General features: G+C 40.9%; 3 protein-coding genes across 3 annotated transcripts in view; all 3 read left to right on the top strand.

Annotated features, from left to right (window-relative positions):
* nars1 (asparaginyl-tRNA synthetase 1) overlaps window positions 1-3,152 on the top strand; it is a 7,795-nt gene extending 4,643 nt beyond the window's left edge. Inside the window, exons 11-15 of the mRNA XM_025062548.1 lie at window positions 447-582; window positions 669-782; window positions 1,477-1,608; window positions 1,701-1,832; window positions 2,365-3,152. Of these exons, the coding sequence (XP_024918316.1) occupies window positions 447-582; window positions 669-782; window positions 1,477-1,608; window positions 1,701-1,832; window positions 2,365-2,496 (646 nt within the window). The 3' untranslated portion in view covers window positions 2,497-3,152. The remainder of the gene's footprint in view (window positions 1-446; window positions 583-668; window positions 783-1,476; window positions 1,609-1,700; window positions 1,833-2,364) is intronic.
* The window catches only part of LOC103389085 (ephrin-A5-like), a 1,154,841-nt gene that overhangs the window by 410,333 nt on the left and 730,598 nt on the right, over window positions 1-13,910 (top strand). The window lies entirely within an intron of this gene.
* On the top strand, window positions 4,396-13,904 carry fech (ferrochelatase). Its single transcript, XM_008324317.3, has 11 exons — window positions 4,396-4,622; window positions 5,968-6,058; window positions 6,833-6,952; window positions 7,862-8,010; window positions 8,846-8,980; window positions 9,143-9,249; window positions 10,142-10,240; window positions 10,380-10,487; window positions 11,345-11,509; window positions 12,212-12,271; window positions 13,204-13,904. Exons 1-11 carry the CDS (start codon window positions 4,586-4,588, stop codon window positions 13,339-13,341), a joined length of 1,209 nt encoding a protein of 402 aa, XP_008322539.1. The 5' UTR covers window positions 4,396-4,585; the 3' UTR covers window positions 13,342-13,904.

Below are 13,910 nucleotides of genomic sequence, written 5' to 3' on the forward strand. Positions count from 1 at the left end.
CTGGTACAGACACCAGAGCTAACATTAGCTACAACAATCCTGGTACAGACACCAGAGCTAACATTAGCTACAACAATCCTGGTACAGACACCAGAGCTAACATTAGCTACAACAATCCTGGTACAAACACCAGAGCTAACATTAGCTACAACACTCCTGGTACAGTTACCTGAGCTCATTAATTAAATACAATTTTCTTACCACTACTTATTTTGTGACTTAAATTTACCTTTAAAGTTCAAACGTATCAAATTGAGGTAGCAGTAAATAGCTATTATGGCTCCTTGAATTAAAAATGCCAGTTTTATCTCTCTAAAAGACTGAACAGACGACATGACACTGCAGTGCCCTGTTCTGGTACAATCCAAAGCCGTGGATGTATTACTTGAGGTGTTTCCTGCCTTGAAGGACCAACACTAACATAGACAGACTTTTTTTGTTTTCAGATACACTCACATCGAGGCCGAGTGTCCCTTCATCACATTTGAGGATCTGCTGAACAGACTGGAGGACCTGGTGTGTGACGTCGTCGACCGTGTGCTCAAATCTCCTGCCGCTCAGCTGCTCTACGACATCAACCCGGTTTGTTGCTGCCCTTGGTGCAAAGTGAAGAAGTCACAGACTCATTTGTGAATATCTTCTTAAATTCCGTTTTTTTTTATTCTCAGGACTTTAAACCACCAAAGAGGCCATTTAGGAGGATGAACTACAGCGAGGCCATCGTGTGGCTCAAAGAACATGACATCAAGAAGGACGACGGCACTTACTATGAGTTTGGAGAGGTGGGGCCAGAATATGACAACAGATTCTTTATTGATAAAAAAAAAAAACCTTAAGTGGTCAAACACATTAACCAGACTCTAGACTGGACTTGAAAAGCAAACTGTAGCACTCCAACTGTGTTCTGTGTCACTTGTGGTACTTGGGCTCCCTCTACTGCAATGCACGGAAACCAGATTTTTACTTTAAAAAAAAAAACTGGAATGGCTATTTGAGGTACATTAACATAATGTCAAACTGAAAATCACAACTGCTCCTGCCTGGAAATCTCAAAGTTTGTGTGTGCTTTCAGAATTCATCTTTTTCATTCATTTTTTTTTATTCACAAACCAAAGCTTTCAAAGATAATTTTGCACAATGCCATCCAGTGGCATTAACAGGAATTACAGCCGATTAGTTTGGAATCCATGTAACAGAAGGATTGATGTCAGTCTTTACCATACCTTGTACCATTGTTTAGGTGGCGGGTTTAGAAAGCCCAGGGTGTCGTATCTGGGTCACGGGCCAAAGTTTGCCCAGATCTGGTCTAATCGCAGTTTAGTTAATAGCCTGTTATTGTTTAAAAATGGAGGTGGTATGGGGTTTTAACTTAAGGAAAAACACCATTTTACCTTTTTGCCACTAGAGTGCAGCACTCTCCCACTGGTGTTACTGCTTTAACTGTGAGGTTTCCGACCATGTCTGTCTCTGGTTCAGGACATTCCCGAGGCTCCGGAGAGGCTGATGACCGACACCATCAATGAGACCATCCTTCTCTGTCGATTCCCTGCCGAGATCAAATCCTTCTACATGCAGCGCTGCCCTGAGGACAGACGCCTCACCGAGTCGGTCTGTGTCGCAGACAGGAAGTACAGCACTGTCGCTCGCTTCCACCTTCACAGACTTTGGAAAAACTCTGACATCTGTCCCTGACATTTCAGGTGGATGTGCTGATGCCGAACGTGGGTGAGATCGTTGGAGGTTCGATGCGTATCTGGGACTCAGAGGAGCTGCTGGAGGGATACAAGAGGGAGGAAATCGACCCCACGCCCTACTACTGGTACACTGACCAGGTACGGAACAAGAGGACCTGCTGTCTCCAGGCTGTGACATAGATATCAGTGACCTGTTTGGGTCTGATGCAGAGGTCTCAGAGTGCCACTGCAGGGACGCACCGGTCACATCACTGTTTTTTTTTATATACAAAAAAACCCCATATAACTATTAGAAACAGTAGTTTTTGTGTAACAGGACCTTTGGAAACAAAACTCTAAAACATCTTGGGGCAAATGTCGTAGGTCTGTGGGCCATAAGAGGTCCTCAGGTCCAAGGTTTGAGAACCCTGGTCTTGTAAATATTGTTATTTACTATTTTGAATGTCTGTTGCTCAATGTCTGGTAACACTCGTGAACTAGGTTCGCCTGTATAAATATGGGGGGTACCTTAGTTGTTTACAGTGTGTGTCAAAGACAAAATATTATTTTCACTTTGGCCTAAAAACCACTGTTTGAGAATTGTTTGCAATAGACTAGAGATCATTATTTGTTTTTCCTCTCTCTGCCTCCCTCTTTCTCTGCCCTCCTCCCCCCTTTTGTCCTTCTTCAGAGAAAGTACGGCACGTGTCCTCACGGTGGTTATGGTCTGGGTCTGGAGCGTTTCCTCACCTGGCTGCTAAACAGACATCACATCAGAGACGTCTGTCTTTACCCACGGTTCATCCAGCGCTGCCGACCATGAACAAACACACACACACACACACATCTATCTGCATTTACAGTTAGAGCATGTGGGTCAGAACTCACAACATAAAAAACAAAATAAATCTTTCTTTTTTTTTCACTGCTACAGATAATGCTTGATGGTTGACTGTCGTCACTTAAAACATTACTCTTAAAAGTTTTAAATTGTCTTTAACTGGACAACGTAGTAAATGTCTCACACGTGTATCCAGCTCTGCTAAATACTGTCTTGGATCAATATACTCTTTTACTGACATCTGTCCACTGAGGGTGTGTTAAAAAAAAATCTGCATCAGTTTGATCAACAACTCACGACTTGAGTCAAATCATGTTAAAAAATGAAATAAAAACCTTAAACAAAAAAAAAGAACTGTGAAACTGAACAAAATTCCAGAAGCGTGAGCAGAAAATAAACTCGCTCTGCTGCTACGTTCTCCTGCTGCTTATTTTTTACCTCCTTCCATCCACTTGGAGGCTTTATTTTTATTTTTTTTTTATTAAAAAAATAAAAATCACAGCCAAGCTTTTGTGCACTTTCCACGTGATCACTGACGTGTCGTAGATGGTTGTAGAAAGTGACTCGGGGTGTCATGTCTGTCTGTTCTGCCTTTTCATGCAAAATATGGCCTCTCAATAAATGGATCATGAGTAAAACTGATTTCACATCTTTTTAAATACAACAATACTTCCATTCTTTTCAATGTCTTGAGATATCGATAGATTTTGGGAAAACAAAAAGTGATTTAAAAACATGCTATATTTTTAAAAAAATCGCAAAGAATTCATATAAAAGCAGAGGTCAAATTTCGTTGTGTGAGGTGAAAAAAAATCGCAAAGAATTCATGGAACAATGACTAGTTCACTTTCAAAATGATGCAAGTACCCAGGTGATGTGCTGTGGCACAATGACTAGTTCACGTTCACTTTCAAAATGATGCAAGTACCCTCATGACCAATAGGTGTCACTACAGGCACACACGCATGACTTCAAAAAAATAGTTGTCCAGGAAGACGGGATACATTCTTGTTAATCCTACCCCCCACACTTTAATACACAGTATTTTGGTTTGAATTGGTTGCTATTACACACTTTATTTGACAGAAAACTTCAAGTGGTGTTTATGGAAATCTGTCGTCTCCCACACCAAAGTCCATAAAGAATATGAACATCTTTTTTACATGAAGGTATGCAGGAGTAGCTGATTGATAACAGCTTTCTTAGGTGTATTTTAAGGTGTAATTCTTTCTTTTGTATCTAGGATCCATTATTTCACTTTAGTTACGATGACTCATACGGCAAGACCGCAGTTAAACTGCAAACTTTGTGTGAACCCGACACGAATAGAGTCGACTTTTCACGTGCACTTCTGTTCGTCAGTGAGTCGTCTATAAAAACAGCTCAACACACTTGGCACGAGAGGGGGCGTGGCTGTCGTAGTCATGACGCAATGACAGCAGAACGACTCCTCACCAAGCTGCCGGGACTGCGGTAAAGTCAGACCGGCTACAAAGTTTCACAATAAAATAAATACGTGTCTACATCGAGGAACCATGACTGCTCGTAGATGTTTTTTATTTAAACAAACATAAACAATACATTTTTTTGTATACCTTATTAAGTCTTATTCTTTAACACTGAGACCACAGCCATGCGGGCGTATTTTGCACTTAGTAAACGTACAATCAAATTAAAGTAAAGTAAAGTAAATGTAAAAACAACACATTAAAGTAACAATAATCGTGGCATATCAAAATATAAAAGAAGCGCTTGTCACATGTTAAAATTAAAAGACGAACAATTTCTAATTAAGGTTTCAAGACTTTTAGGTAATTCTTATGTAATTTATATGTTTTAAATTGAAAAGTGATACCGGAAGTGTTTCTTCGACCAGGGTCAAACTTGACGGAAGTGTGTGAGGGCAGTCGGTTGTGCTTATAAGAGTGTGTCGGGCACTAATGAGCAGTAAAGGCGTCATTCATTGAGGACAGAGTAACGCTAAAGATCCAGCAACAGACAGAGTGACGAGCCACATCTTGTATCAGGAAGCGGGGACATTTGTTTGTCTTGGGAAGAAGACATTTGCGGCATGGCAGTGCTGGGCAGCGCCAGTCGCTTGATTCAATGTAAGTGGTGTGATTGGCTAAAGTAAGCGTCGACAAAGCTGCACAAGTGGACATTTAAATGCACGTTTTAGTCAAAACAGCGTCACAGAGTCAGTGACGTAGTTTGGTTGCAGTTTTTGAAATGATATGGAGTGCCAAGGCTGTAAATACAATGTTGTACTTCTGACATTGGGTTGTTTCATAAAGTGTTGTAAAATTAGATTTCATGTCCATGTATTGTTTTCCGTTGAGGTTTTTTCACATAGGTTTTCACATAACGTTTATGTTATTCGTATAAAATGATGGCATTGTACTTGTCAAGTGTGAACCACATTTTAATTTACTTGACCAAAAAAAATTGTGAATGCATTGTATACGGCCGTTGTTTCGACGAGTCGCAACAAAAATGGAAAGATCCTAAAGTTACCGTGCTTTTATTTTGTGCCCACACAACACAGTTTCCGTTTACTGCCATGCTCTTACATCGGCGCTTTTACTATTATTCCAACACGACTCGTTTAGTGACAAACCTAGTAGCGTTACGCAAATGACTTAAACTAGTGCGACTTGTAGTGACAAGAAAAGTTTCCATTAGTACGTCTGGCGTCCGGCGACAGTCTCTGAAACAGAAGTACGCAAGTCTCAAATATTGTCATACAATAGTTACACAATTCCAGCACTGTGAACTTGCATAATGGCAGTAGAAGCCCTCTAGTGGCGTTAGGCAACACTGCAGGCAAAGTAATGGAAACCTTGTGAAGATGAGCACAAAATGATACGGGTCATTGAGTCATTTGAAATAAGTCGTATTTAAACTTAATCGTTGGTGATTACTTAAATAACAATTAATCAATAGAGTCGGCAGGTAAATACCCAAAAGGGAAACAAAAAAGTAAGAAAGTAAAAATGTAATTAAAAATATACATATGGTTAAAACAGTTTGAACACAATGAGAATTGATTTTGTAGTACAGTATAATAATTATTAGCTATTTAAATGTGTTAATTTATTTGTGAGATAAATAGGATAATCTTTTTAAAAAACACATTCAGAGTGGCATCCACTGCATGTCCAATAATCCCACCATTGATAAAAAAACATATAAATATAATACTATTACAAAAGTGTTATTTATATTAAAATAAAACAATTTTAAAAAAGATGTGAAAGGAAAGCAGCCTGCCAGAAAAAGAACTGCTATTTATCCATTCAGCATTGTGTTTTTACCATTATTTTTTTTAAACTTACTTCTTTTTCACCTGTTAACAAATCAGATTTTTTTTAAACTTAAACTTCTTTTTCACCTGTTAACAAATCAGTTCAGTTTAAGTCAATGGATTTTCTTCTTCTTCTTCTGTTGCTTCAGTTGCCAGGAGCAGTGTTCACCTGAGTGTTAGGAGACACTCTACTGCTGCTGCGTTGGCTCACACTGCAACACCAGAGACGCAGGAGAACAGGTAACACACACACATTAATAATAATTATAACTCCAAACTAAATATTTATCCACAAAATACCAAAACAAACAAATGTTATAAAAAAATGTCCCCACAAGTAGAGTGATACAGAGACCTGCCACACACACACACACACACAGCCATACATAGCCACTTGTTAGTCATCTGTGTCTGACAGCGGCTATGGTAACAATGACCCAGTCAATACTGAAATGTTCTGAAAATGTGGTCCTTTGTCTCACAGTTACAAGTCTACTGCAGTTTGTTATGAATATAATTGTCCTTTATATTATATAAAATTATTTTTCACTAGGGAAGTAAGTTGATTTTAGTATTTCAGATAAAGCCTATGATAGTCTGTAGCTGACCTGTGTTCCCTCCCCCCCCCCTCTTTTCTTGTTGTCCCACATGATACACTTTGAAAACCATGTTCTATAAACTGGTGTAAAAAACGAATGTGTCACGTCACCATTGCGATGCTTGCACATCTGCTGTTTACCTGTGCAGCCACAAGGACATTAAAACAAGCTTGAAGTATTTCTGGTTAATTTAAATTCTTTGATGTAGAATTCACCTTTTGCAGATGATCAAGTGTTGTTTTGGTTCCGCACAGGAGCGACATTATACTTAAAACCTACTGCAGAAGTGTAGTAGCATCATGTGCAGGCACAGAGGCATTATCCAGTTCTCGAATCAGCACGACACCTGTGCGATGAGTTGAGCTTCTGTTGTGGTAGTTTGGTGTAAATTGTTGAAACTCTGCGGTGTCCGTAGGAAACCCAAGACTGGAATCCTCATGTTGAACATGGGAGGACCGGAAAAGCTGGAAGACGTCCACGACTTCCTGCTGCGGCTTTTCTTGGACACTGACCTGATGAAACTCCCAGTGCAAAAGTACGTGCACTTCCTTCTCCCCCTACACACACGACATGTGACATGTGGTCACATGTATTGTACAATAACATAAGGGGAACAAAGACAACAGGTGTAACAAGAAATGGCTTTGTTTAGAGAACCAGCTTTTCTTCTTTACCAAAGTCCATATTGACAATTTAAAGCGTTTTTGGCGTGTTTACCAAGTGGCGGCTCACATGCTGAATCTGGCCCACTGAACCATCCAATATGGCCTGCGACTAGATTACAATATGAACGGCAAATAATAATGTTAGACAAAAATATGTTTTTTTTATTTAATTTTAAAGGTGTCTGTCCAGAAAAACTGGTCCTCTGACAAATTTAGTTGGTGAGCCCTTCTTTTTAAGTTTAGACATAAAGCTGTCTGTTCACCACAGCCTCCACCAGTGACATTAAATGTTATTTTTCTACTTAGTATATAGATTATTAGATATTAGTTTTACTAAAGTTTAGTGTCTTAAAATTACTGAAAAAAGCTAGACGTGAAGCAGATTCTTTGGCCGATCAGTGAGCAACAAATCTGTTTTATGGACATTGGTTCAGTGAAAATGTTATTAAAATGTCATGGTTTCAGTATATAGATTATTAGATATTAGTTTTACTAAAGTTTAGTGTCTTAAAATTACTGAAAAAAGCTAGACGTGAAGCAGATTCTTTGGCCGATCAGTGAGCAACAAATCTGTTTTATGGACATTGGTTCAGTGAAAATGTTATTAAAATGTCATGGTTTCAGTTGAAGAGGAATGTCTAACAACAAGGTGGAGCATTTAACTTGTGTTTGGGGGATTCTTTTGGACTTAAATTTTGATCTAATGGACCCGCATTAAAAATAGACCGTCATGACATGACGAGTTTTAACCTCACAGTTTTCTTTGTGTGTCTCCACAGTAAACTTGGGCCGTTCATTGCCAAACGGCGAACGCCAAAAATCCAGGAGCAGTACAGTAAGATCGGGGGAGGCTCCCCTATCAAACGCTGGACGTCCATGCAAGGGGAGGGCATGGTGAAGCTGCTGGACGAGATGAGCCCAGACACAGGTGGGCTGACCTGTACTGACCCGTCACAACTCTGAGCATCAGATTCTTAGGAAAAGTACATCCGTACAAAGTCCAGATCTGTACTTTATTTGAAGTGGTAGCTGCAAACATTCCAGGTTGCTGTAGTGATATTTTTGACCATGAAAAGGTCTAAAAGCCATTCATGTTTTAAACCTCGGTTTCATAGTGTCCTTGCGACACTGCCCTGTTGTGTGTGTGTGTGTGTGTGAAGTAAAGATAGTGACTGTGTGAAGGAGTGACTGTCAAACACCCTGGACACACCTCAGAGATAAGAGCATCGGTTTGAAGGGCGACCACATCTTAAAATCTCCTGTGTATATGTTAGAAAAAAACATTATTACAAAATACAGTGGAACCTCAACATAATCCGATCCAGGACCGAGCTCTTAAAGTGCTCGTATCTTGAATCATTTTTTTCCCCGTAAGAAATAACAGAAAACAAATTAATCTGTTCTCGCCCTCTAAAAAAAACTCTCTTATTAGTGCTAATAACAATGGAAAAAACATGTTTTTAATTGTTATAGAGACAGACACACTTTCTTTAGCAGACACCACGTATTATATTTATCGACAGAGAGAAAAATCACGTGGATAACGCAAACACAACACGGAATTCTCTGTACTCGTGTCTCGAAGGCATGCTCGTATCTCGGGACACTCGTATCTCAAAGTATTACTGTATATACGTAGAGATGCTCGTATCTCGAGGGTCCACTGTAAAGACATCTCTGTGTCTGACCGTGCTTGTTGTCATCAACTCCTACTGTAATGTTCTATTTTTGTTTTTGTCATCTCTCTGTGGCGCCGCCTTCAGCTCCTCACAAGTTCTACATCGGTTTCCGCTACGTCAACCCCCTGACAGAGGACGCCATCGAGGAGATGGAAAAGGACGGTGTGGAGAGAGCGGTGGCCTTCACGCAGTATCCTCAGTACAGCTGCTCCACCACAGGTGACTGGACTGACCTCTAAAATTGACAATTCATGGTGAAAATACTGCACAAAAATAGGCCTTAATGGTCTAAATGATGTGTCTGCTGTAATAGAACATGCTTCTGAATGTCAGACTGAATTTTGAATTGTTTTGTTGTGTTTTTTTGCTTTTATTTTGAAGGCAGCAGCCTTAACGCCATCTACCGATACTACAGCAATAGAGAAGAGAAGCCCAAAATGCGCTGGAGTGTCATTGACAGATGGCCGACACACCCTCTGCTGGTGGAGGTTAGAAACGTTTCATACACACACACACACACATACTAGGACAAGGGTTGGAAGTAAAGTTTATCTTGGGCCACATATTTTTCATGCCACTACAGGGCAGACTAGAACAAAAAACAAAGGCTAATTTAGGTAAGTGAAAAGTATACAAGGCCAAAAACATGGGAAGTGCCTGCGGAATAAAGTAAGGTCAACACCCCCATCTATTCTTTAAGTAGTGACAGCCGGGGTGTGAGACTTCTCACATGAAGTGAATAACAACCATGTTACTAATTTTATTTCACTACCACTAATAAATATGAATATTATTTTACGACGTCACCCTCGATGTTGCTAACGTCTCCAGGTATTCAGCTGTGACGTTACTCCCATCCAGTGAGGCGGTGTTGCACACGTTTGTGTGCTCCCTCTATTGCGCACGCGCACACACTCGATCTGTGGGATATACTTGTGCCATAATTATAATGGTCTGTTAAACTTGATATTAAGTTTGACTACTTTTCCTTATTGTATAACCATGTTTAACAATAGCTTTTACAAGATGATGCTAACTTAATTAACAACCATTCATAGCAACCGTAGCAATAAAAGCTAACCTCGTTCCCCTGCGGAACGTTGCTAATAGCACAAACGTTTATTTTAACTCCTTTCGTTGTCTCTCTGATTTTTTTTTCGATACTCCACGACTGCAGTGAAGCCCTTTCACAATAAAAGCCTTATGTCGAGAACTAGGAAATTATAAGCTTAAAACCGAAATGAAAACAGGTCAGAGATAACAGATTGAGTTATTTCTTGTCGATGGTTGAAACAGAGTTATTTACAAGCAATTTCTTGTCTATGGTTGAAACAGAGTTATTTACAAGCACGGCTTTGTGACATTTGTTTGTATGTATAGTGTTTTGCAGAACATGTCAGTAACGAGCTGCAAAAGTTTCCAGCGGAGAAAAGAGACGACGTGGTCATCCTGTTCTCGGCTCACTCGCTCCCCCTGGCTGTGAGTGTCAGCTACATAGTTCATAGCAGTGCTATGATGTACCAGACTAATGTCTAAACTGAAAATCATTCATTTAGAATACGGCATCTGTCTATTACTCTGGTGATTTAAACACGTTTGTATGAAAATACCTGTGCAGGTTGTCAACAGAGGAGACCCTTATCCTCAGGAAGTGGGGGCCACAGTTCAGAGAGTCATGGAGCGACTGGGACACTGTAACCCCTACAGACTGGTGTGGCAGTCCAGGGTGGGTTCACACACACATGCACACACACCCAAATATTATGGACTATCACAGTTGTACCTCATTAAAATACATTAGCTTCCATTACCTCTGTTGCAGTCATAACTTAACCTGACCATTTTTATTTTATAGGTAGTTTATTTTTTATCCAGTTTTTATTCTTTTTTATTATTAATTGTGTAATAAAATTTTCCTTTCTATATAACCATTGATTTAAAATATTATTAATAATTGTGTAATAAAGTTTTAAACCTCCTTTCTATATAACCATTGATTTAAAAACTTTGACCACTAGATGGCGCCACCGGCACGTGTTTAGCCACAGCAGCGTTTACGAATAGTTTTTTTTTTTTAAACATGCATTATTTTGCCTGGTTTTGCCTCTTCGCCTATTCCTGTTTGTTTTTAATCTCCTTCTTGTTCGTGTTTTATTTTTCAACATGTTCTCCCTCTCCGCTTCCTCTCCGTTGTTGTTGTAAAATTAGCATTATATAACTGAGGAAGCTCAATAATCAGAGATCATGACTGTAGCGATCAACAGCTCCACTTGTAGTTTATTTAAAAAAAAAAATTTAAATCCAGATGTTCACAGTTGTTTAAACGCTGATTGGACTTTTCCATCTGTCAGCCACAAATAACCAATTCAGGGACTTCAGTCCATTAGCACGTGTCACGGCAGAGGCTGTAGGATCGTAATTAGTCCTGAATGAGCTCATCAGACTGACAGATGCAGAACGACGGCACTCAACACTTGTTACTCGAAACTGTCAAGAAAAAGTTCCCAGACAAACTAAAAACTGAACTGAACCAAAGAAAAGGAAAGGAAAATGACCTTGTTCCGTGCCCCCCCTCCCTTTCAGGTTGGTCCCATGCCGTGGCTTGGCCCTCAGACGGACGAGGTGATCAAAGGTCTGTGTGAAAGAGGGAAGAAAAACATCCTGCTGGTGCCCATCGCCTTCACCTCCGACCACATCGAGACGTTACACGAGTTGGACATCGAGTACAGTCAGGTGCTGGGGGAGGAGGTGAGAGAGACAGACAGAAAGTTCACTGACGGAGGCAGGAAAGAGAGTTGGCCCACACGAAGACACCTGATTCTGTGTCGTACCTTACCTTACACGTAACTTACATAAACTTAGAATTAACTTGACTTAGCTTATATTTCCTTCTCTATTTTCTTTTTTTTTTTCTTTTTTCGATTTGTATTCTGTCTTTAGCCAGCAGCACGCTCATATTTATCAACAATTTCCTGCTTTATTTCCATGGTCATCATGCGTTTCTTCTTCTCTTCTACCATCCTTACCACTTACTCTCTGAGGACTCATCACTATTATGAAAAATAATGCACAAAAGAGAGAGAAAATCACGTAGATAACGCAAACACAATACTGTAGACTTGCGGGAGATGCGTACAGAAGTCGACTAACGCGCGAAGTGAACGAGTTAGAGAGTCAGCTAGCGTCGGTGTCTGCGTGCTTGTATCTCAAATCCTTACTCATATCTCAAGCAAAAATGGCTTGCTCGTATCTCGAAATACTCGTATGTTGAGACACTCGTACCTCAAGGTATTACTATATATATATATATATATGTGTATATATATGTGTATATATATATGTGTATATATATATGTATATATATGTGTATATATGTGTATATGTATATATGTATATGTGTATATATGTATATGCCATCTGACATGTTTAAAATGCTTTCTCTGTTGTCAGTGTGGAGTGGAGAACATCAGGAGAGCCGAGTCACTGAACGGGAATCCTCTGTTCATGAAGGTTGGTTTTCTTTCACTAAACGCGTTAGATCGGTTCGAATCAGGAGTTTGAAGGGCAGCAAAGGAAGAGAGACGAGACAGAAGAATGGAAACCGAGACAGGAGGAGGGAACGTTAGGGTTTAAATAAAAGAAAATGAAAGGTAAAATATGGCTCAGTGGAAGAAGGAAGACAATTAAAGTAGAAATAGGTGAAATGAAGAGAGGGAAAGTGTGAAGGAGGCATGTGGTCAAAGGGGGGGAAGGAACAGGAAATGTGTCGGAGCAGGTGAGGAAACCATCATTGGGTTCATCTACTCCCGGAGTTCACTAACTCCACAGAACCCCACTCCTCCTGTCTCACCTCCTGCTTCTCTGTATCTATGTATGTGTGTGTGTTGGGTTTATTAAAGGGTGGGCAGAGGGATGGAGGGGTGGAGGGGGTGGGAATCAATGAGAACCTTTAGAGCTGACTACAGTAGAACTGAAGCGCCCGGCTGGCTCTCTGGTCAAACCTGCCGTGCTCAGAGGCCTCTCACCAAGTGTGTGTGTGTGTGTGTGTGAGTGTGGGAGAGAGTGAGTGAGTGTATAAATCAATATCCAGAGGATGATTAGTTGGTAGTTACTGAAGGATGGTTTCCTCGCTGTGGTTTTACTTTCTGGCTGAGCTGCATCAGTCTGCTGCCGTCTGCAAACACCAGCCTGTGGAAAATAAAATGATTAAAAAAAAAAAAAAATCTTCATCATGAGTCTGCAGAGTCGGGCTGAAGTGTTGGGGCCTCAGTATTTTGAAATGAAACCTGTACTTGCTGGACAGGAACTGAGAGAAACCCGCTCTCCGTTGGTGTCCACAGTCCAGACGGCAAAGACCTAGTCCTCTCAGTTGACCAACTGTGTGCTCCTTCCGTTCTCTTGTGTCCAGGCTCTGGCAGACCCTTCTGTTCTCTTGTGTCCAGGCTCTGGCAGACCTGGTCCAGACCCACCTAAAGTCCAACGAGCCCTGCTCCCGTCAGCTGACCCTGCGCTGTCCGCTCTGCACCAATCCCACCTGTGGAAGGACCAAGGCGTTCTTCGCCAGCCAGAACCTGTCGTAGAGTCTGTGTTAGGTGACGGTCGAACCTAACAGAGGTGAACCTGTGAGGAAACGTGCTGGGCCGTTGACAAACACACACACACACACACACACACACACACACACACACGCAGCAGCAGTCAGTTCCATAAGAAGCAGATCCAATGGTTCCTACTCATCCCTATGTCTTTGAGTTCACAGCAGTTTGATCGGAGAGGTTTTAGGTTTTGGTTTTTCTTTTTCGTCAAGACCCAGGTTGTTTTTAGATACATTTTCTTTTCATATGTGCCCATCAGCCTCACGTCGATTTCATTTTCTCCCAACCATCTCATCGTTGTGTGCCAAAACAAGACGGCGTGATCTTCTAGAGCAGGCGCAGAGACATTGATGGTCTGTGGGAATGATTGCAAATGAAAAGCTTCCAACTTCAGCCTCCAGACCAGTCCTCTGAACCTGAAATACGCCACTTCCCGGAGGCTCAGGTGCCTTATTCTCTCTGAGCAGGAGGACTGTGTTAAACAACGTGCAGCCTCTGATCGACATCTCACCTAAGCAGTGTGCCAAAATCAGAGAACGACAGACTCCTCTGGT

Source organism: Cynoglossus semilaevis, chromosome 14 (genome assembly GCF_000523025.1).
Source record: "Cynoglossus semilaevis isolate Cse_v1.0 chromosome 14, Cse_v1.0, whole genome shotgun sequence".
Taxonomy (NCBI): domain Eukaryota; kingdom Metazoa; phylum Chordata; class Actinopteri; order Pleuronectiformes; family Cynoglossidae; genus Cynoglossus; species Cynoglossus semilaevis.